Here is a 24,042-nt window from a genome sequence, read left to right as displayed (position 1 = left end):
ATCTAGACCATATGCATGTGCAGGACTATGTGCATGCTCAGAAGAGACCTGAAAAGGCCTTAATCTCTTACCTTGAGGTCATATAAGCAGGATGAAAGCTAAGGCACAGTTCTCAATTGTCTGGCTAAGTGCTGAAAGTGAACCCCAACACACACACACACACACACACACACACACACACACACACCTTCAGCAAAGACTGAGAGACTTACTGGTTCCAGGTGTTTAAGGGAAATCTCTGTCCAATCATTAGCTTACCACTAAGCTAACTGAATAGAGACTTTGGTGGCATTCCATGACAATACAGATTTTTTTTAATTGATTTATTTATTTTGAGAGACAGAGCACGAGCAGGGGAGGGGCAGAGAGAGGGAGAGAGAATTCCAAGCAGGCTCTGCAACATCAGTGCAGAGCCCAATGTGGTACTCAAACTCACAAACCATTAGATCATGATCCAAGCCAAAATCAAGAGTCAGATGCTTACCTGACTGAGCCAGCCAGGTGCCCTGACAATACAGATTTTACAGACTTAGTTTTAAAGAGTCACTAACTAACTATAAACAGCAACATCAAAAAACCCTGGGGAGGAGGAATAATCTGATTTCTATAGTTGCCCTGTTACATTATTTTAAATGTCCAGTTTCCAACAGAAAATTATGAAGTATGCAAACAAATAGGAAAGTATGACCCATATAAAGAAATAAAGCAATCAATAGAAACTGTCCTTGAGGAAGCCCAGACATTGGACTAAGCCCAGACTAGACTTTTTTTAGACAAACATTTAAATCTGGTATTTTAAATATGTTCAAATATCTTAGGAAACCATGTCTAAAGCACTAAAGTATGAGAATGGTGTCTCAACAAATAGAGAATACTAATAAAGACAAAATATATTTAAATTTTTTTAACGTTTATTTATTTTTGAGACAGAGAGAGACAGAGCATGAACAGGGGAGGGGCAGAGAGAGAGGGAGACACAGAATCTGAAGTAGGCTCCAGGCTCTGAGCTGTCAGCGCAGAGCCCGATGCGGGGCTCGAACTCACGGACCGTGAGATCATGACCTGAGCTGAAGTCGGACACTCAACCGACCAAGCCACCCAGGCGCCCCAAAGACAAAATATATTTAAAAGAACCAAATATAAATTCTGGAATTGAAAGTATAATAACTGGGGCGCCTGGGTGGCGCAGTCGGTTAAGCGTCCGACTTCAGCCAGGTCACGATCTCGCGGTCCGGGAGTTTGAGCCCCGCGTCGGGCTCTGGGCTGATGGCTCGGAGCCTGGAGCCTGTTTCCGATTCTGTGTCTCCCTCTCTCTCTGCCCCTCCCCCGTTCATGCTGTGTGTCTCTCTCTGTCCCCCCCAAAAAAATAAATAAACGTTGAAAAAAAAAATTAAAAAAAAAAAAAGAAAGTATAATAACTAAAATGAAAATTTCACTGGAGGGGCCCATCAGTACATACAAATGGACAAAAGAAAAAAATCCGCAAATTTGAAGCCAATTGCGGTTATATCATGTGAGGAAAAGAAAGAAAAAATAATAAAGAAAAATGAACAGACAGCCTCAGAGACCTTGGTGAAATACCATCAAGTATATCAACATATGCATAATGGGAGTTCTAGAAGAAGAAAAGAGGAACAGGACAGAAAGAATATTTGAAGAAATAATGGCTGATAACTTCCCAAATTAGATGAAAAAAAATTGATCTACACATCCAAGAAACTCAACTAACTCCAGTTAAAGAGATCCACACCTAGACATATCATAAACTACTGAAAGCCAAAGACCAAAAAAAAAAAAAAAAAAAAAAAAAAGAAACTTGAAAGAAGAAGTCACTTATAACATGCAAGGGATTCTCAATAAAATTAGCATTGATTTCTCCTCAGAAACCAGGGAGGCAAGAACACTGGCAGATAACATATTCAGAATACTAAAAGAAAGACTGTCAACCAAAAATTTTAAATCCAGCAAAACTATTCTTCAAAGATGGAGAAAGGGGTGCCTGAGTGGCTCAGTCAGTTGAGTGTCCAACTTCAGCTCAGGTCATGATCTCACAGTTTGTGAGTTTGAGCCCCACATGGGGCTTTCTGCTGTCACCACAGAGCCTGCTTTGGATCCTCTTCCCACCCACCCCATCCCCCTTGCACTCACACTCTCTGTCTCAAAAATAAACAAACATCAAAGATGGAGAAATTAGGACGTTCCCAGGTGAACAAAAACTGAGAGAATTCATCACTATCAAATCTGCCTTACAAGAAACACTAAAGGGAGTCCTTCAGGCTTACCTGAAAGGACACTGGACAGTAACTCAGATCTTCATGAAGAAATAATAAAGAGCACTGGCAAAGGCAATTACATTGGTAAATACAAAAGTATATGTGTATTTTTGTTTGTAACTTTTTTCTCCTATCTGATTTTTTAAATATGTATTCATTTTTGAGAGCGAGAGAGAGAGAGAGAGAGAGCATGAGCAGGGGAGGGGCAGAGAGAGAGGGGGACAGAAGATCTGAAGTGGGCTCTGGGCTGACAGCAGAGAACCCAATGAGGGGCTCAAACTCACAAAACCGTGAGATCACGACCTGAGCTGAAGTCGGACTCAACCGACTAAGCCACCCAGGTTCCCCTCTCCTATATGATTATAAAGACAATTGTATAAAACTGTAACTTTGTGTTGATGAGTATACAACTTATACAGATGTAATTTATGATAACAGCACAATGAAATGGAGCAGAATGACGAACAAAAAAGATCCAACTATACACTATCTATACAACACTCATCTTAAATTCAAAGACACATGTAGGTTGAAAGTAAAAATATGGAAAAAATATTCCATGCAAACTGTAAACAAAAGAGGGCAGAGTGACTTATATCAGACAAATGCACTTTGAGACAAAGGTCAAATGGTAAAAGGGTCAGCCCATCAAGAAGATACAACACTTATAAACATATATTCATCTAACAACAGAGTTTTAAAATACAAGAAGCAAAAACTGACAGAACTGAAGAGAACTGGAGAGAAACTATTGGAATCTTCAATATTCCACTTTCAATAATGAATAGAACAACTAGACAGAAGATCAGCAATGGAATAGAAGATTTGAACAACGTTATATACCAACTAAATCTAAAGACTTCTTTAGAACAAACACTCCACCCAATAACAGCAGAATACACATTCTTCTAAAGTGTACATGGAACATTCCCCAAGATAAACCATCTGTTAGGCCATATATTTTAAATCATACAAAGTATTTCGTCCAACCACAATGAAATGAAACTAAAAATCAGTAACAGGAGGAAATTTGTGAAATTCAAAATATGTTAACATTAAACAACACACTGCCAAAAAAAACAATGGTTCAAAGAAAAAAAATCACAAAAGAAACTAGAAAATACTTTGAGATGAGTGAAAACAAAACCAGAAAATACTAAACCTTTTAGGATGCAATGATAGCAGTGCTTAGTGTGAAATTTATAACTAAAAATGTCTACATTTAAAAAGCACATCTCAAATCAATAATCCAACCTTTTATCTTACGAAACTAAAAAAAGAACTAAACTCAAAATAAGCAGAAGGAAAGATATAAAGCTTAGAGCAGAAATAAATGAAATAGAGAATAGAAAAACAGAGAAAATCAACAAAACCAAAAGTAGGTTCTTTGAAATGTTCAACTACATTGGCTAGTCTTCAGCCAACTTTTTTCTACAAGAAAAGAGTAGAAAGCTTCAAATAACTAAAATCAGGAACAAAATAGAAAATATTACTACTAACCTGACAGAAATAAATTTTCTAGGACTTCTACATTTTTTAAAGGGTGAATATGAAAGAATTGGAGGGAAACTATTTGGTGATTTTCAAAAATGATTATACAGAAAGAAATGTGCAAATTTCACCCCTGCCTCTTGTGAAAGAAAGGGAAATCCTCTCTGATAAGTATTCTCTATGGACTGGATAATGCCCTTGAAAATAGTAATAACAATAATAGTTCTAAGAGGAAAGAGACAAGAAATTAAGTGGGTATCCTTCACTGGAATTTTTAATACATAGTGAAGAAGCTGGATTCCCCTTCAGGCTAACACAACGGGCATCTTTTAGACCTAACTTCTACTGCCATCTTGTGGCAATTTTAAAAATCCAAATCTATTTTACTCAAGTTATCCCATCTCTCTCTTTATTTACTTATTTTGAGAGAGAGACAGATCACAAGCAGGGGAGGCGCAGAGAGAGAGGAAGAGAGAGAATCCTGAGCAGGCTCTGAGCTGTCAGCACAAAGCTGTGAGATTGTGACCTTAACTGACTGAGACACCTGGGTGTCTCTTGACCAGAGACTATCTCCCCTATCTCTTGACCAGAGGCTTTCAATGACTTTCCACTGCTCAAAAAAAGTTTCTCCTTATCAGTTTGAGAACAGAAATATCATTCTTTGAAAATCAGTAATATATCTCTGGATACCTGGAATCAGTCAGTGTCTGGAAAAAAATTAATTGCCTTATATTATGCACACAAAATGCATGATGGCATTATACATGCAGAGTAAACCAGAAATCTTCTGGTATCTGTACTGAATATATGTTGGTTTCTGATCCTTTCCCAGCCCCCCTCTCACCAATATATGAGTCTCTGGGAGTACTTTTTCCTTGTAGGCCTCTGACTCCCTGATGGACAAACAATAAACATCAATTAATAAATACATCCCCATTCTCTGGCTTCCATATTCTTTGCTATTTCTCTATATCTGCACATTGAAGCATATATTGTTCTCCTAGAATGGGCATGGTAGTCCAAGGAGGATCCACACTTTATTACTTCCAAAATGAACTATTACTATTAACTCAGTCTTTAAACATTTCCACTACTTTCACCCCACTTATTCTCGTGTTAGCTTCTAACATCAGGGCTGCATTGCCAAAAGAAAAGAAAGTCAGGCATGGCATCAGATAATTTATACCAAAACCAATATAAGGTTAATATTTTTGCCAGAAATCTTTGCTTTCATGTAGCATTAGAAATCTCATTCTGGGAAAAGAAAGTAAAGTATCACTTACTTGTCCCAAGCTAGTAAATCCAGACATTCTGTAGGGGACAGACTCCACCGAGGAGGACCGACTGTATAAGGTGAGACAGAAAGAAAACAAACAAACCTGGTGTTAAACTCTACATAGACCTAAAGTCTCTTTAGTCCCTATCTCTGCCATATCTAGGTATTTCTTTCATATTCCAACTCTTGCCAACAGTTTTAATATGGCTGTGTAGGCTGTCTACTCACCTGACCACTTGGCTGCTGTGCTGAGAACTGGGTCGTGGAGTAACTGAAAGAGAATAAAGTGAAGTATGAAAAGTAGCCATCAATGGTGTGCCCACTGCCTTGCCTACCCAATCTGTCACAAGTGGGTATCTGGTTATATGATCTTTTCATACCATACACAAGATTAGAAAAATCACATTACAGTCTCTGAGAGGGAACTATCTTCCATATGGGAAAAGGATATTTATTCACCTCACACAGGTATTTGGGCAAAAAATGTTCACTACCTGACTGTGATGGAGAAGTAATGCCTACTGGTCGAGGTGTGGCTGACCTGAAAGGAAAAAAAAAAAGCAGCAGAAGTTAAGTACCCCCTAAGAGGATCAATCAGATCATTGTTTATAGAAGTAACAGCTTACTCTCTGAGCACACAAATTGCTTACTATCATGTATTACAGGTATCACCGCAAAATATGGAGGCAAAGTTTCCATATGAGACTCCTTGGCTCTCTAATTTCCTAAGTGAAACCTTCTCTACTGCCTGTAATAGGAGAAATTTTGAAGTTCTCCTTTCTTCTTTCCCTCAAGGCCTACAAAGTACTCTCAGTTTTACATGTATCTATCCACCTGTTCATCCATGCATAAATCCATCATTCCCTCACTCCTTCCATCCCCTCATCCATCTCTTCAACAAGCATTTATTTAGTGCTTATACATCCTAGATCCTGAGATTACAAATGTAACTAGAATAGGTTCCTATATTTGAGAGGTTGGAGAGATAAAAAGATAAATAAAAGCAATGTTTAAGTATTATAATTGGTGTATCAGAAGTACAGAAGCATGAAAGAACACTAGACTGTCACTTCTGTGGGTGCAGGAACCATGTCTCTTAACACACCAAAACAGGGCTGAGATTTAAAAAAAACCATTTAATAGTTGGTAGGGTATGGACATTACCAATGAGACTAACTGGTGATGTACACACAGCATCTAATATGGCACCTGATAAACAATAGGCAATTAATATTTATTGAATAAATGATTAATAAAATATTGAACTCTGCCTAGTGAAGTCTTGACACAGGAAGTGACATATGAGTTGAATTTTGAAGGATGAGTAGGATTTCATAAGAGTGAACATTACATTCAAGACTTTACTTGAGCACTTTTCTGTGAGTAACTGGAGAAGTGAAAGATAACTTCATCAACCATTTCCTCCACCTTACAGCCCACACAGGTGTGTTGCAGCCTAGAGTTAAGAAAGAACAGCAATTTTCAAACAGGGCTAGTATGGGACCTGATAAAACTGACCTGCTTCCTTGGTACCAATTTGGAGATTCCTGTAAGTGAAAAAAATGGGAGTGAAGGAAGCTGCAGCTCAAAGGTCCTAACGAATGAGTGTTACTTGCTAGATAACTAAGCTGCAATGTCCTCTAGCTGTTGTTGCTAAGATTCCCAGCAGGAGAAAAAACAGCAGCAATGCTTCCCTAGGAAATTATTAGCTTTGGCAGGATAAACATTTAGTTACTCTTCATAAAAACACATTGGGGGGGGGGCGCCTGGGTGGCGCAGTCGGTTAAGCGTCCGACTTCAGCCAGGTCATGATCTCGCGGTCTGTGAGTTCGAGCCCCGCATCAGGCTCTGGGCTGATGGCTCAGAGCCTGGGGCCTGTTTCCGATTCTGTGTCTCCCTCTCTCTCTGCCCCTCCCCCGTTCATGCTCTGTCTCTCTCTGTCCCAAAAATAAATAAACATTGAAAAAAAAAAACACACATTGGGAATCCTGAAGACTGATTTACCTGGGAAAATATGGAGAGTCTATGGGGGAGGGAAGGGAAAGTGGCAGGATAAATGTGCTAGAATAGTTTCAGGAGTAGGATCAATAGGAAAATTATATAAATACAAAGAACATTCTTAGGAAGAAAGAAACGTCTAGGAAATAGAGGTGGATTGGAGGAAGAGGAAAGGTCCTGAGGTGTCTTGGGATTCTTTTTTTTTTTATATTTTTTTTAACATTTATTTATTTTTGAGACAGAGAGAGACAGAGCATGAACAGGGGAGGAGCAGAGAGAGAGGGAGACACAGAATCTGAAACAGGCTCCAGGCTCTGAGCTGTCAGCACAGAGCCCGACGCGGGGCTTGAACTCACGGACAGTGAGATCATGACCTGAGCCGAAGTCGGACGCTTAACCGACCAAGCCACCCAGGCACCCCAAGGTGCCTTGGGATTCTTAAAGAGAAATTTTAAGTTATAATAGATGTCTCTTCTATAAGAGAGTTTCCCAAATGGTATGTCCTGACTCACTGATGTTCGAGAATGGGTTACCAGTGTTACATGTTGATCCTTTCAGTCCAAGGTGTTCTGGGGCCTCGACCATTTACCAGAGTGTACTTGTACAAATATTATCAGTTATTTACGCCAGGATGTGAAAAAGGTTAGGAAACACTATTCTACACGTCAATTGGATATACGGGAAAAGTAGGAGAGAAAATAATAGTAAGGAAAATCTGTTTCATTCACCTTTAGGATGGCAAGAAATTTCTTCAGTTCTCCATTCTCCTTCTTTAAGACTGACAGCTCTCTAGGCAAAAGATGGAAATAATCATCTCCAGCAGGTCAATGGGATAAAAAAACCCTGATTTTTATTGTTAATATCTAGTTAATACAGAGAGATGCCTGCCACTGTACAAGATATTTCTATCAGAGATCTAGGGATTCAGGAGATAGGAGCTGAGTTTGACGGCTAGAAGAATCAGGTGGACAAAATAAGCAGTCACTTGGTATGATTTCAGAGGAGTTTACACACAGTTCCATTTCCCTTCCACACATACCCCTGCCTGCTGCTGTCTGAAAACTTCCATCAAGGATTCCATCTTTTAGCTTAAGATTTCCAAATATGCCCTCCTGGAGGTAACATCTGAAATGTTGTCTCTCGTCTTTATATTGAAAAGCTATGCCTCATCTCCCCAAAGAAGCAATTTTTGACAAGGAAGTACAAGAGGAAAACTATAAGGTGAGCAAGGCCCCTTGAGGGAAGAAAGAGAAAAACAAAATGGAGATTGAGGGGACCAAAAATTTGGTACCTGATTTACCCAAGACAAACACAAACACACATAGAGCAATTTCGAGGCTTTGCAACCATAAGGAAATAAGGGCTACAGCTTCTCTAAAAGAAAAAATGCTCTCTGGTGATTTGATTTGTCACTTACTTTTCCTGGCTGGTCACCGTCAGCTGTGTCTCCTGCATTGCTGCTTCTAACTTTGTAATTCTATGCTTATAAAAGGCGATGAGGAGATCTGTTTGTTTCTTCTGGAAACTCCACACCTACTAGGGAAAAACAGGTCTTTGACACACACCCCCATAACTCCTTTCTCCTTACTTCTGGCAACAAAGAGAAATCTACCAATTCATCCTTTAATGATCATTTTCTTCTGGAGCATCTAGCCTAATTCATGTCTCCCCCAAAGTAGACGATTTGGCACTAGGGAAAGCCAAAGCTTCTCATTTCCAGGAAAATGGCTTCTTAACATCTTAAAAAAAATTTTTTTTTAGTGTTTATTTATTTTTGAGAGAGACAGAGCATGAGTGGGGGAGGGGCAGAGAAAGAGAGAGAGAGAGAGGGAGGGAGAGAGAGAGGGAGAGAGAGAGAGAGACAGAATCTGAAGCAGGCTCCTGGCTCTGAACTGTCAGCATAGAGCCTGATGCAGGCTGGAACCCAAGAACCATGAGATCACGACCTGAGCCAAGTTGGACGCTTAACTGACTGAGCCACCCAGGTGTCTCACTTCTTAAAATCTTTATGAGAATATTCTGGCATGGTAGAATGGCCCTTTAAAAATATAATCTTTCATCTTGCACAAGAAGAGTGATACTCAAAAAACTTTTTCAGGCTTAGAGTTGGTTCTGATCTAACTTGTCTACTATTAGTTTGGCCTCAGCTTCCACATTCCTAGCTATTACGGAGCACTGGTAACCAATTTACTTTCCCTGAGACACCCACAGGGGCACTTGCAGCCTGTTTATGCTGCTACAGTAAAGGGCAAAGAAGCACAGGAGGAGATTATCTATTCCTGAATTTTATTTCTGGGCATGGGCAAATAATTTTATCTTTTGTTTTGCTTTACCATTTGATATACTGATGTGCCTATCAGAGGATTACTGACTCAGAGCAAAAGTTAATATTTAGAAAGTGTTTTAGCTTTGTCAGGCTCTACTTCTGAACACACAGCAGTGTTTATGTCTCATCTGCTTCCTCCCTATTCAGACTATAAACCTTTTCTCTAAGGTCCTTCCCTAAATCTTGGTATTTTTGGCATAAACTTTTTGTTTTCACCTAATTTGTGAGTTGCTTTTACCACCCTACTACAGAATTGAACTTAAAAGTTTATAGGGGTGCCTGGGTGACTCAGTCAGTTGGGCATCCGACTCTTGATTTTGGCTCAGGTCATGATCTCACGGTTCTGGAGTTTGAACCCCGAACTGGGCTCTGTGCTGACAGTGCAGAGCCTGCTTAGGATTCTCTCCCTCTCCCTCTCTCTCTGTTCCTCCTCTGCTTGTGCTCATTCTCTCCCTCAAAATAAATAAATAAACTTAAAAAAAAGTTTATATAGCTTCTACCCTCTTTCCTTTCTACTCACAACCAAACTGAACTAATTCTAATTAGGTAAGATTTCATTATAGTCTTCTTTAGTTGTTTTTTTTTAAGTGGTTGTTTTCACGAAAATAAAACATGTTAACTTTTTAAAATTTGAGCAGTGCAGATGTAGGAAAAGGCGCTCAGAATCCCAGGAGTTACCTAAAGTGGAGAGGGGTTGGGGAGCAATAGATGTTAAGATAAGTGTAATGTTTAGCCGAGAGACAGTATCCCAAACATCTTAATCCATTCTTGGGATTAGTTTGCAGTGAAATTAAGTTAGGATCAACCTTGGGCCAAGAAAACCCAAATCCTGCCCTAGACCAGTTATTCTTCCCCTAGAGATCATCAAAGGTCCCATTTGTCTCATAAAAAGTTAATCATTTTAACTTACTGAGCTAAGTCCTCAAAAAGGATAAGAAAAAGATAAGGAGCAATTGGCAATCTCCTCTCGAACTAGATAGAACACATGACAGATGGCTGTTTAAAAGGAAATAAAACTTAAGAGAAAAAGAATTTCCCTTTTAAGTTCCTCCCTTTCCCATCTAAATAAACTGATTTAAACTACTCCCCTCCTAATAATCACCCATGAGTACATGTTACTGCCTCGTCTTTCTAGATTCTTCAGGAGGAAGAATTTATCCAACCTTAATTTTTATTTTAATTCAAATCAATAGCAAATTTGTCTAATTTCCAAATTTCCCCCACACTTCCAACTCCACCACCACATGTTTTTTTCTGAGCTAAAAGAACTTTGGTCTGTTTTTTCTTTTATTTATTTATTAAAAAAAATTTTTTTTGAGAGAGAGAGAGAGAGAAAGAGACCATGCACACACATGAGCAGGGGGAGAGAGGCAGAGAGAGGGAGAGAGAGAGAATCCTAAGCAGGCTCCATACTCAGTGAAGTGAGCCTTATACCCCATAACCCTTGGGATCATGACCTGAGCCGAAATCAAGAGTTGAATGCTCAATCGACTGACCTACCCAAGCTTCTCTGTTTTTTCTTTTGACTGAGAACTTCTTTTGCCTTCCCAGACTTGCCCACCTCCCCAACTCTGTGCACAGGAAATAGATCCCCCTCTGCAACTCCAGGAGTTTAGAATAGACTACTGAAGGGCCTTTTGCCTAGGCCTGAGCAGGACTACTTACCCAAAAACTCAAACCCAAATCCTAGATTTGACCATTCCAAGAAGAGGAAAGACAAATCCAGAAAGCAATCACTAGCAAGAAGTGTTATAGGAGAGGAACACACGCTTTTGCCTGATGTTAGAATACAAATGTTTAGCCTATTTCGAATACATCCATCAAAATAGACTCTAAAACCTAACTCAGGAATGAATTTCAGTATTTAAGAAATCTTGATCATTAGCAAACTCATTATTCTGTCTCATTCAAATTCTTCAGCCTCATTAAAAAAAAGAGTTTCACTTCTTTTTTTTCCTGAAGAAGGACAAATTTTGGTGACTTCTTTTCTAAATTGGGATTATTTCGTTAATATAACATAGAGCAGATAGTAATAAAAGTAGTTCTGTTGATAACATAAATGCTGTCTAGATGATGCCAAGTATTAAATACTGTTTATTTTATTGGAACAATGTATGAAACTACCTATTTCTAGACCCAGATTCCTTTCCTGTATCTCCATACTAGGACCAGGTAAGGGTATCCTGGTCTTCAGGCTCTGGATTCTCACTCTTTTTAGAATTGGTAACATGGAACACAATTTTTACTTCATTTGCTGAAGACAGTATTCTAAAACTTCAGTTCTGAAATAGGTCCAGTTAATGACAAGGGCCTGGAGAAAGCAAGGGAGAAACCACTAAAAGATACCGGAAGAGGAATTACAATGGAAGGAAAGGGGAAGCTCAGTAGTTTATTATGATAGGACACAAGATATTTTGGTCCAATGTGGGGTATGCATTTTGCTGCCTAATGATTTTTTAAAAAAGATATTTGTTTGTTTATAAAAATGGATATACACAGTGGAAATGAATATTAGCTTGACCAACTTTTTTGTACTTAGAATTGATTTCCTAAGTCTTATTTTTAAATGTCAGAGTTTTAGTTGAAGATTTATATTCCCATACAATTTTAATGTTTTGAATATTTGTAAAGATGTTGCTAAGTTTTAGAAATTTACTTCAAAGGTATTGGTAAACTCATTTGACTCTCATAACCTATTGACTCATAACCTATTGTCATAACCTATTGTCATAAACCTTTGACTCTCATAACCTATTGGTTTGTCTTATCTATCTTTTATGAAACTGACTCCCTCATTCCATTGTATCTAAAGGTCTTAGTAAGTTTTTTAAGTTTATTTATTTTGAGAGAAAGAAAGAGAGAGAGAGAGAGAGAAAATGAGTGGAGGAGGGGCAGAAAGAGAAGGTGAAAGAGATCCAAAATGGCTCTGTGCTGACAGCAGACAGCTTGATGAGGGGCTCAAACCCAGGAATTGCGAGATCATGACCTGAGCCAAAGTCGGATGCTTAACCAACTGAGCCACCCAGCTTCCCCTAAAAGTCTTAGTATTTTAAATTATATCTCAAGGTAATCATACTGTTGAGAAAAGGAAGTTTCTTTTTATAGACATATTCCACCTAAAAAAAATGAGATAGAAATGACAGAATTAAATATTAGCATTTTGCAGTTCCTTAAAAAATTTTTTTTCAATGTTTATTTATTTTTGAGAGAGAAAGACAGAGAGACAGAGTGGGAGCAGGAGAGTACAGAGAGAGAGAGGGACACAGAATCCAAAGCAGGGTTCAGGCCCTGATCCCTCTCAGCACAGAGCCCAATGCAGGGCTCGAACTCATAGACCGCAAGATCTTGACCTGAGCCAAAGTCGGACACCCAACTGACTGAGCCATCCAGAGACCCCAGCATTTTGCAACTCCTAATTACTTAATGGATCAATGTAAAGTTCATCATTGGCTACCATCACATAAAACAAGAGACAGAAGACTCTTATGTACCTCTTGGTGGAACACAACACTGCTGTAAAGTAGTCTTGCCTCCCACTCACCCCCAATCAAATGATTCTGATTAAGGAAATACAGAGCACAAACAAGCATTATTAAATGATTCCATGGGGATACAATGAACAAAATCCACACTGGAGAAAACTCTGTAAGACAAAAGAACATTTTCTTCAGTACTAATAAAAAAAGAAACGAAAGGAAACTTATAGTTAAATAGAAACTTGAGACATTAACAACCAACTGAACTATATAGACCTTATAGAAACCCAATTCAAACCAAGTTTTAAAATAATTATAACAGCTGCAGAATTGGATAAGATTAAGGAATTATTATTTAAAATTTTTTTTAATGTTTATTTATTTTTGAGAGAGAGAAAGCGACAGAGCACAAGCTGGGGAGGGGCAGAGGGAGAGGGAGACATAGAATCTGAACCAGGCTCCAGGCTCTGAGCTGTCAGCACAGTACCTGATGCGGGGCTCGAATCCATGAACCGCAAGATCATGACCTGAGCTGAAGTTGGATGCTTACCCAACTAAGCCACCCAGGTGCCTCTGAACAGAACTTTAAAGAAGATATACAAATGGCCAGTGAGCACAGGAAAAGATGCTCAACATCATTTGTCAAGAGAGGAATCCCAAATCAAAACCACAATGAGATACTACTTCACTCCACTAGGATAGTTATAATCAAAGACAGTTAAGAGTTTATAAGAGTTAGTGAAGATATGGAGAAATCAAAACTCTCAAACACTGCAGATTAGAATGTAACATAGTGTCAGTACTGGAGAAAACAGTCTGACATTTCCTCGAAAAGTTAAACATAGTTACCATTTGACTCAGTAATTCAACTTCTACATATACATCCAAGAGAAATGAAAATATATGCCCCCACAGAAACTTACACACAAATGTTAATAGCAGAATTACTCATAATAGCCAAAAAGTAGAAACAACCCAAATATCTCTCAACTGATGAATGGATACATGAAACATATACCCGTTTATATAATGGAATATTATTTGGTTATAAAAAGAGTGAAGTGCTACTGAAGTCTTAATACATGTTACAACGTGGATGATCCTAGAAACGTCATATTTAGTGAAGGAAGTCAGTCACAACAGATCACACATTAATTCCATATTTATGAAATGTCCAGAATAGGCAAACCTATAGGGATAGAAAGTAAATTAGTGATTGCCTAGGGCTGGGGAGGGTGGAGAGGATTTGGGAAGTGCCTGCTAATAGATATAGGGTTTCTTCTAGGAGTAATAAAAATACTCTAAAATTAGGTAGTAGTGATTGCATAATTATGTGAATATACTAAAAACACTAAAATGAAAACTTCAAAGGGGCAAATTTGGTACATAAGGTACATGTCTATAAAGTTGGTATTTAAAAAGTAGACATGTATTTTATACTTTGAAAATAATTTAAAAATCCAAACTTCTTTTTACTTATATGATCTTTAATTATTTTCCTGCAGGTTTGTGACCTTCCATAATCTACTATGAGTTCTCCACATTATTCTGTTTTAATTTTTTAAGTTTATTTATTTATTTTGAGAGAGAGAGAGCACAAGTAGGAGAGGAAGAGAGAGAGAGAGAGAGAGAGAGAGAGAGAGAGAGAGAGAGAGAGAGAGAATCCCAAGGAGGCTCCACATTGTCAGTGCAGAGCCCAATGTGGGGTTTGAACCCATGAACCATGAGATCATGACCTGAGCTGAAATCAAGAGTTGGATGCTTAACCAACTGGGCCACCCAGGTGCCCCTCCACATTATTCTTTAAACTAATACAGTACTTTACAACTTTAAGAATATTTTCATAACATTATTTCACTTGATATTTATAAGAACTAAGATGAGTATTATTATTTCACATTACATGTGAAGGAATATGAATGGTTCAAAGAAATGGTTGCAAGCTAGCAGGCAGATTTGATCTCAATATTTCTACTTCAATAGTTTTCCCAGTGTTACCCCTTTACCATACTTCATATACTATATTAAAGGAAAACCTCAATAGGAAAGATTATTCTATTGATTCTTTCAAAAAATACTTACTGAATCCTACTGTGTTCCTGGTACTATGTTAGGAGGTTATATAGAAGATGAATAAGATTAATACTGCCTCTATCCTCATAGGACAACATGAGCAAACAAAAAATTATAATACGATATGGCAATATGGTATTATATTGTAGGTACTGTGTGTACTTATCCCTATATATGTTTGAGGATATAATGTTCTAGACAGATGAAACAGCATGTACAAAGGTCCAGAAACAAGAGAGAAAATATTTATATAAACAGTTAAAATAGATTCAATATGTCTGTATATAGTGGGATAGGGGGAGAGGAAAAGAGGTGAGACTAAAGGGATAAGCAGGGACCAAAGCAGACCTGGCCCTATGGACCATGTTGAACATTGGACTTTATTCTCAAAGCAATGGTTGTATTGAATAGTTTTAAATAGGGAAATGAACTAATCATACCTATATTTTGAATGGTTTCTTGGCCTCAATATGGAGAATTGATAGGAAAAGGAGGGACTGGACATCAAAAGAACAGTTAGGAAGCTACTATAGTAATTTAGGAAAGAAACAATGATAGATTAAACTAGAAGGCTGGAGATAGAGAGTATTCAAGTCTTTTAGAGAGACAGAACTGACATGATTTAATAATGGATTGGATATGCAAAGAGAAAAAGGAATCAAGAATGACTCCTAGATTTTTGGTTTGATTGTTATGTGGATAATGGTTATCATTTACCCTTATAGAAACAGAAAGAGTAAGTAGCCTATTTTCCTGTGTGTATTGGAGGGTGAGCAGGGTGGAGGGTGTTAAGAATACTGAGCTCAGTTTGGGACATATGGAAGATTAGTGAAGATATCAAGGCAGCAAATGGATATATGTCTGAAGCGGGGTGGGCGGGGGTGGGGGGACACTGATTATTTCTTTCTTTTTGGAACATTTCCCTTTCTTAGTTTCCTGTGATATCACACTCTCCTTGCTTTCACTCATTCATTGCTTCTCTTTGTTAACTCCACCTAATCACTAGATTTTGAAGGGGATCCTTCTCTGGGCGATCTCATCAAGTCCCAAGGCTTTAAAAACTATCTCTATCCTAATGAGCTCCATACCTATATCTCTATCCTTGACCTATGTCCTGAGCTTCAGAATGATAAATTTATCTGCCTTTGTGATTTATCCTACAGGAGTTCTAACAAGCATCTATAACCTAATATCCAAAATGGTATTTTCCCTCAAATGGTCTTCTCAGCCTTGGTAAAGAGTACAATCATCCCACTCAGCTGTTCAAGACAAAAACCCAGACATCTTCTTTGATTCCTCTCTTTTTCTCATCTTCCACATCCAAATCAACAACGGTTCTTCCTAGAAAATATCTCAGATTTGACTACACTTCTCCATTTCTACTGCTACCATTTTAGCTCAAGAAGTCTTGCTTAGATTTCTCCTATAGCCTCTTAAGTAGTCTCTTTGCTTCTACTCTTAACTTCTCTATGATCCATTCTCCACTCAGCAGCCAGATTCTCTTTTTTTTTTTTTTTTAATTTTTTTTTTCAACGTTTATTTATTTTTGGGACAGAGAGAGACAGAGCATGAACGGGGGAGGGGCAGAGAGAGAGGGAGACACAGAACCGGAAACAGGCTCCAGGCTCTGAGCCATCAGCCCAGAGCCCGACGCGGGGCTCGAACTCACGGACCGCGAGATCGTGACCTGGCTGAAGTCGGACGCTTAACCGACTGCGCCACCCAGGCGCCCCCAGATTCTCTTTTAAAATTACATTATCAGATGGGGTGCCTGGGTGGCTCAGTCAATTAAGTGTCTGACTTCAGCTCAGGTCACGATCTCACAGGTTCATGAGTTCAAGCCCCACGTCAGGCTCTGTGCTGACAGCTTAAAGCCTGGAGCCTGCTTTGGATTCTGTGTCTCCCTCTCTTTCTTCCCCCCTCTCTCTCAAAAATAAATATCTATTTAAAAAATAAAATAAAATAAAAATAAATAAAAATAAAATAAAATTTATATCAGATAACACCATTTCTGTGCTTAAAACCCTTACCATGACCTACAAGTTCCTATATGTTCAAGCCTCTTTCTCTGACCTTGACTTGAATCATTCCCCCCAACCCCCCCCACCAGCCTTAAGGTGCATTCATTCATTTATTTTTATTTTTTAATGTTTATTTATTTTTGACAGAGAGAGAGAGAGAGAGAGAGAGAGAGAGCATGAGCAGGGGAGGGGCAGAGAGAGAGGGAGACACAGAATCCGTAGCAGGCTCCAGGCTCTGAACTGTCAGCCCAGAGCCCAACGCGGGGCTCAAACTCACAGACCACGAGATCATGACCTGAGGGGAAGTCGGACGCACCCCAAGGTGCATTCATTCATTTAACAAACATTTCTTATTTACTTAATTTGTACCAGGTACTCATTAGCCATTAGGCAATACGAAGCTGATACCTGTCTTTCAAAGGTTTTGGTTTAGTGAGAGAAACAAAGAACAAATAAAACACTTTCACAGAGTTAAGAGCAGGTGGGATAGGATTACAAAAGTCTGCGCAAAAATTTGCCTACAGGAATCAGGGAAGGCTTTACCAAAGAAGGAACAATTAGTGGTATGCATTTGAAAGATGGCTAGTTATGGATAAGGGTGTAGTCTATGACCTAGGATTAGAAGAAAGCTCACAGGCTAGGGCAGTGTGATTAACTATTGGTCATGGAGTAGGACAGCAGAAAAAAGCCCTTGGCAGGTCACTCGAGAGATCTGGGATGATTAAAACACAAGTGGATATTTAGATCAATGTGCCATTCATTCATATAATAATTTTTTGAGTGTCCACTACATATTAACATTTATCCAAAGAGCTGGTTATATAACAATAAAAAAAACCTATTAAATATCTGAATTTATGGGCCCTACATTTCAGTGCAGGATTCAGACATTAAACAAGTATATAATGTTAGAGGTAAGAGCTACAATGAAAAATAAAGCAGGGTAAGAAGTAGACAGTGCTGGGGCTACCATTTGAGATATGAGAGTCAGTAAAAGTCTGACTGAGGAAGAAAAATTTGAGCAGAGGCCTGAATGAAACAATCTAGATATTACTTGGATCAGTTGTTCAACTTCACAGACAGGAAAACACATTTTCAGACATTGCTGACTTTACCAAACTGTCCCTTCACTAAAGTGATGATTAACTCACCCTTTCCATTTATTTTATCTTGATTTTTTGACCATGTGTAATTGGTCCCTTGATTAGGCAGGTTAGAATTTAGACTACATATAATTTCTCTACTGATCATTAACTAATCCTGGGTTTAGTTATTAACCAAAGGTCTGCTCCTTCTCTGGTTCATGTGACCTTGTTTTCATTTCTCCCTGAGTCTCAGCTAGATTTTATCTCCCCATAATGTTAAATAGTATCTCAAATATGATGGCTCACCCAAGCAGCTAAAAGCAGAATGTAGTGAAAGCCTAATTCCCCTTCTTCTATTACCAGGGTTAGGATTGAGTGCTGAGACAGCAAAGAAAAATTAAATCCACTATCTTCAGCCAGAATATGACAAAGGATCATGTTTATGTTTAGGAAAGGAATACACTCACAGGAGTGGAGAAGAAAAACAGTGATAAAATCTCAAGAAACACGCCAAGATAGAAATCCCATTAGGCTATGAAATAAGCTCAGTGGAGAACTGGAGAGTGGGGGGCGCCTGGGTAGTTCAGTTGGTTAAGCATCTGACTACGGCTCAGATGATGCTCTCACGGTTCATGAGTTCGAGCCCTGCACTGGGCTCTGTGCCGAGAGCTCAGAACCGGGAGCCTGCTTTGGATTCTGTGTCTCCCTCTCTCTCTGCTCCACCCCTGTTTGCACTCTGTCCCTCTGTGTCTGTCAAAAATGAATAAACGTTAAAAAAAAAAAAAAAGAAAAAAAAGAATTTGCCTGGAGAATCTGGTTTTCTTCACTTTTGTTTCTCATACCTGAGAGATGTGACTAAAATACTGCAAAGCTGTCTCCACAGGGCTTTTGAAGTATATCTTCTCCTGAGATTTCAGCTATAAAGACAGTAAGACAAATATTGAACATATCCACAACAGAATGAAATAAAATACCAGCAAATATGGCAAAGGATGTACCACGACTTCCTAAAGCACGAGTTATTATTTCACTATCCTAAATATGAGGATGCTCACCACTGCCCTAGGAGATGTAGACTATATGTTTTAATCCTCCTTACCTCGTGCTTCGATAGCAACAGCCACAAACAATTCTTCTGTTGTTTTTCCTTTTTAAAAAATATATAACAATTGCTATCTGCAAGTTTTTCTTTTTTCTTTTCTTTTCTTTTCTTTTCTTCCTTCCTCTTTCTTTCTTTCTTTCTTTCTTTCTTTCTTTCTTTCTTTCTTAAAAATTTCAGTGCTTAGTCACTCATCAACTGTACTCTTTGTATATTTCCTATAGGCCAGGAATGGGATAAAATGGTTTGTGGTTGGAGAAGAAAAACTTACATTATCAGAAAGAGCCAGATGCTTGCAGGCAGTTCCACAAACAGCACATTTTTCTAAGGGGGGGAAGGGAAAAAAATGTTCAGTTTTTATGGTCAAGAGGTATGTTCTCCCTAAAATACATGGTAATAGCCAAGTAGGCTAGCAAGAAACAGGCTCTTACTAAACTTAGAGTATCTTTGTGCTACAAAAGGACACCTTGAGCTCTGTTCTCAAAATCAATATTTGCAAACTTGTATGTTTTTGACAAATAAGGCTTTCACACTGTACCTCTACCCATTTCCTCTTTATACATTCCCAATTTTTTTCTGCAGATGAAGGGCAGTTCTAACCCCCCAGCAAGTAGTACTAGGAAGAACACAAGAGTACTAATGGTTTTGGGTGTAAGTTGCTCTTTTTCCCCCCACCTACCTGACAGTGGGCACACTGTAGATACTATAAGAAACCGAATTATTCCTGCCCTGTTCTCACTTTGCTAATTTGCTTGGAACTTGCTTTGAAGCTCTCCTGCTCTCATTCTCTAATTAATCGAATCTGAAAGAATAAAAATTAAAATTCTTAATCTTTAAGTTGAAATTTTAGTGGTGTTGGTTATTGTTAAGATAAATGCCATGTCAAGAGAAAATATCACATGGCATATGCTTTACCGAGACAAACCTCTTCAAGGTGAGCTGCTGTTACCATAAAATGGTTTTGTTACATTAGCAGATAACTTAAAAGGGTCATGAGATCCAACAAGAGAAAAACATCTTCAGAGGCTAGTAACCTCACTCTTCTTTCCTTGAGGACTAAAGGTTTTTCCCAGCCTTCCCTCCATATTATTGCCAGAGTGAGCTAGCAAGTAGGAATCATTCTTCTGTTTAAGAAAAACACGAAACAAAGAAATTTCCCCAGCTCTCCATCACCTGCAGGATAAAGTTCAAGCTCTTCAGTTTTGTATATAATACCCTCTCATCACCTGGCCATTGCCTACCTCTCCAGCCTCATCTCTTAACCACTTCTTTCTTTATTCTCTATGCTCTACCAATCCCCTGCAGTATGGTTTTATAGTGTGGTATGTATGCCCTTACACACGATGTTCTCTTAAACTAAAATGATCTTCCCTGCTTTATCTACTTGGCAACTCCAGTTTATTATTCAAAACTCTACTGAAGCAACAGCTCTTCTATGAAATCTTCCCTAATCAAGCATTTTGGCATTAAAAAAAAAACCCTCAAATTCAGGTCTAATTTCTAGACTTAATCACTGCAGGAACTTGGTCAAATCACTTATCCTATCTGAACCAGTTCCTTATTTGTAAAATGGGTCTACTAATAATTACCTCTTGGAATTGTGGTAAGGATATATAAAATTTGTACATGTGGAAAATATTTTTTAAACTGCAAATGTATCACTATCACCACTATTATCATCTTCATCATCATCATCATTTCTAATCAAATTGATTTCACAGGCTAGGCTATTTCCCATTAGAATTACTCTTGTTATCAACCAAATTTTCCCCAATTCCTATTCATTACTGTTATTTTTTTTTTCTCTTTTCTCTAATTAGTCTGATAACCTTGGCTTTCCCTGCCACTTGTCAAAACACTGGCAAGTACCTTTTGGTGTTCAAGTAATAGATATTCCATTTGCTAAATCATTCTTTATCAATAGGTGCCTAAAATTTCCATAATCAAGAGTTTCCTACTGTATCTATACAACCTTTGGCCCAATATGTGATTTTTATCCCAAGTCACACAGAGAAATGGCTAATAATTATTACTAGGTTAAAAATATTTTTTGCCTGAATTTGAAAACAGTTAAGTCACTCACCCAGAGTCACACACTTTTTACAAAAAATATGGCCACAGCTGGTGACAAAGAAATTGTCTCCATCTTTTCGAAAACACCAGTTACAGTGAAACCAATCCATTCTGGAACAGATAAAGAGAAAGATTAAAAATAACCTGGAGCATTATATAATTATAGCTGTTCCAAAATCTATGTAACAATGTTTGCTTAGCTTCTGTTATCTTTTGGAGATGTAGGTACTATTACTGTGGGTATTCCTGTTGGTTGTAAGGAAGTACATGTATCACTGAAGTGAAAAAAGCAGACTACAAACTCTGCTATACAGTTTTAAAAAAGAAAAATTATATATATTTAGAAAAAGTATACACATATATATTTAGAAAAGTAATGGGACAATGAGATTTTTTTTTTTTTGAATGGTGAGATCATGGGTATTTGTGTGTGTGTCGCCTTTACACTTTTTCCCCCCAAATTTCCTAGATTAATTCATGTACCAATTTGTAATCAGAAAAAAAATCTTAAAAAAAAAAAAAAGAACGGTCTGTCAGGGCACCTCTTGTGGCACAGTCAGTTAAGCATCCGACTCTTGATCTTGGCTAAGGTCATGATCTTACAGTTTGTGAGTTTTAGCCCCACATCAGGCTCTGTGCTGATGGTGAGGAACCTGCCTGGGATTCTATCTCTTTCTGCCTCCCCACCCCCTGCTTGTACTCTCTCTCTCTCTCTCAAAATAAATTAAAAAAAAAAAAAGAAATATTTCTTTCCTAACAATTCCCTGTGACACAGTAAGATGGAACAAGGAGGAAGTACTAGACCAAATAATAGAAGATCTCATATGAGCCACTTGGGACATATTTTATATAAGGGAAACATGGTTTGTGAATGATAATGTTGTCTCAGCTTATACACTTTCCCTTCTACTCTACAGACACTCAGAATCATAGATCTGGGAGGGACTTCAAAAATCATTTCACATTTTATCCAATACCATAATTTTTCAAAAGATATACTTGATGTTCACTGAAATTTAATGACTTGTCCAAAGTTCCATCTTTAGTTAATGTCAACTCTAGGATTAGAACCTGAGTCTTCTCACTCCCTGTGTCAAGTTCTTGCTACCACATCAAGTACACCTTGGTGTTAGACATGGCACCCATACATCCTATATTTTCTGCCAATACTAATTCCATATAATTGGTGAAATACATAATTACATTAATGTGACTTTGTAAGATTTTAAATAAAGAAATTGACATATTAAAAATACATAATTGAGCTGATACACACTGAGCTGCAATTAGTTCATACATATAATGAATTCACATGTTTAATTCCAAGAATATGTTATTTAAGAATATAACATTAGTTTGATTTCCTTTAAAATTACATTAGGAAAATAAAACAGAAGGTAACTTTTTTTCCCCACCTAAGTATTTTCTTTAAAAAAGTTTTTAAGTAGTTTATGGAAAGGTTTGCTACAAGAATGATGGCTCGTTTGCACCACCCTTTAACATTTTTAACAAGATTCACGATAAAATCTTGCTGAATAATCGGTTCAGTGCAAGGGCATTATACAGAGCCATGCACTTTAGGTTTCCATTTATTGCTCACAATACACTAACTTCTATCAGGAGGGGAGTCTGAAGTATTGCTGAAAAGGCCCCACTATCTATATCCGGCTTTGTACAAGGGCAGCAACAACAATGTTAATCAAATAGGTTAGCCCTTATAAGAAGGGCAGTTAAGCGTTTGTGAGGACAACGCTTGCCGGTTTTCAAGGGGGTAGGGGGATTTAGCAGTCTCAAGACCAGTAGTTCTTTTCTAACTACATTCCCTACCCGCTTGGCCGCCATGATTTTATAAGCCCTGGTATCTCACCTAAATCATCCAGTTCTCCTCACGAAGAGCTGGAAAGGGCGGGAAAATACACAGCAAGCCTGGCACCTGCGAGAGGCAAGAGGCTGGGCGTGGCCCGCGGCAGCGTGCGAGAGCCCTGGGCGGGGCCCCGGGCGGTGTGCTAAGTGAGTGGGCGTGGCCTGGTGCGGGCGCGAGGCGTGGGCAGAGGTCCCGACTGCGTACTGGGCGCAAAAGTTGGGCTCTTGGTAGCCGGCAAGAGGCAAGAGCACTTGCGTCTTCTTAGTAGCCGAGGAAATTTTTCTTCGTTTGAGAATGGGAACAAGAAGAATATGGCCTAATCCCATTCAGGTTATTGTGGAAACGGGGTAAGAATAAACTTAATAATGTTCCTATAGATAATAACACACTAGAAAAAATTTGGTCACAAAGCAGATGAAAGCTTCAACCAGTATTTTTTAATGAAAGAAAATAATGGGTGTTTGAAAGAATAGTATAAATCCGAAATAGAAAAGTTACAAAGTGATATGGATAGAGAACAGACATTAAATAAGAACTAACAATGGGTGCCTGGACGGCTCACTCGGGTTGGCTATGGTTCATGAGTTCGAGCCCCGCGCAGTGCTCTGTGCTGACAGCTCGGAGCCTGGAACCTGCTTCAGATTCTGTGTCTCCCTCTTCTTTCTGACCCACTCCCAGTCACACTCTGCCTCTCTCTTTCTCTCTCTGAAAAATAAACATTAAAAACATTTTTAAATAAGAACTAACATATCAGGAAAAAAAATTATAACTTTTTTCTGAAATAAAAAAATGAGGAAAAAAGCACAAGTAAGGGCTGAAAGGAGAATAGTTTTTCTTTTAAAAAATACAAGGTTTTAAGAGAAAGTGATGGATATAGAAAACAAGCAAAAGAGATTTTACACACAAACTCACATACATTTATTCCCCCAAAGAAAACCAGAGTGCAATGTATCAGAACAAATGTTTAAAACAAAACTTGGAACAAGT

The 24,042-nt window shown here is 38.3% G+C and overlaps 1 protein-coding gene across 2 annotated transcripts in view; it reads right to left on the bottom strand.

The window, feature by feature from the left end:
- RNF212B (ring finger protein 212B) overlaps positions 1-23,126 on the bottom strand; it is a 42,906-nt gene extending 19,780 nt beyond the window's left edge. For both annotated transcript variants that reach the window (XM_030318720.1, XM_030318721.1), the window contains exons 1-11: positions 23,059-23,126; positions 21,202-21,302; positions 19,390-19,442; positions 18,862-18,936; positions 8,456-8,571; positions 7,767-7,827; positions 6,559-6,587; positions 5,535-5,581; positions 5,269-5,311; positions 5,048-5,108; positions 4,609-4,657 (exon numbers count right to left, since the gene is read on the bottom strand). In XM_030318720.1, the coding sequence (XP_030174580.1) occupies positions 4,609-4,657; positions 5,048-5,108; positions 5,269-5,311; positions 5,535-5,581; positions 6,559-6,587; positions 7,767-7,827; positions 8,456-8,571; positions 18,862-18,936; positions 19,390-19,442; positions 21,202-21,301 (634 nt within the window). In that variant the 5' untranslated portion in view covers position 21,302; positions 23,059-23,126. The remainder of the gene's footprint in view (positions 1-4,608; positions 4,658-5,047; positions 5,109-5,268; positions 5,312-5,534; positions 5,582-6,558; positions 6,588-7,766; positions 7,828-8,455; positions 8,572-18,861; positions 18,937-19,389; positions 19,443-21,201; positions 21,303-23,058) is intronic.
- Between the last annotated feature and the right edge of the window lie 916 nt (positions 23,127-24,042).

The sequence above is a fragment of the Lynx canadensis genome, chromosome B3 (genome assembly GCF_007474595.2).
Source record: "Lynx canadensis isolate LIC74 chromosome B3, mLynCan4.pri.v2, whole genome shotgun sequence".
NCBI classification, from domain to species: Eukaryota; Metazoa; Chordata; class Mammalia; order Carnivora; family Felidae; genus Lynx; species Lynx canadensis.
Note: the sequence above shows the minus strand (reverse complement) of the source record. Positions and strands in the feature narration are given on the sequence as shown.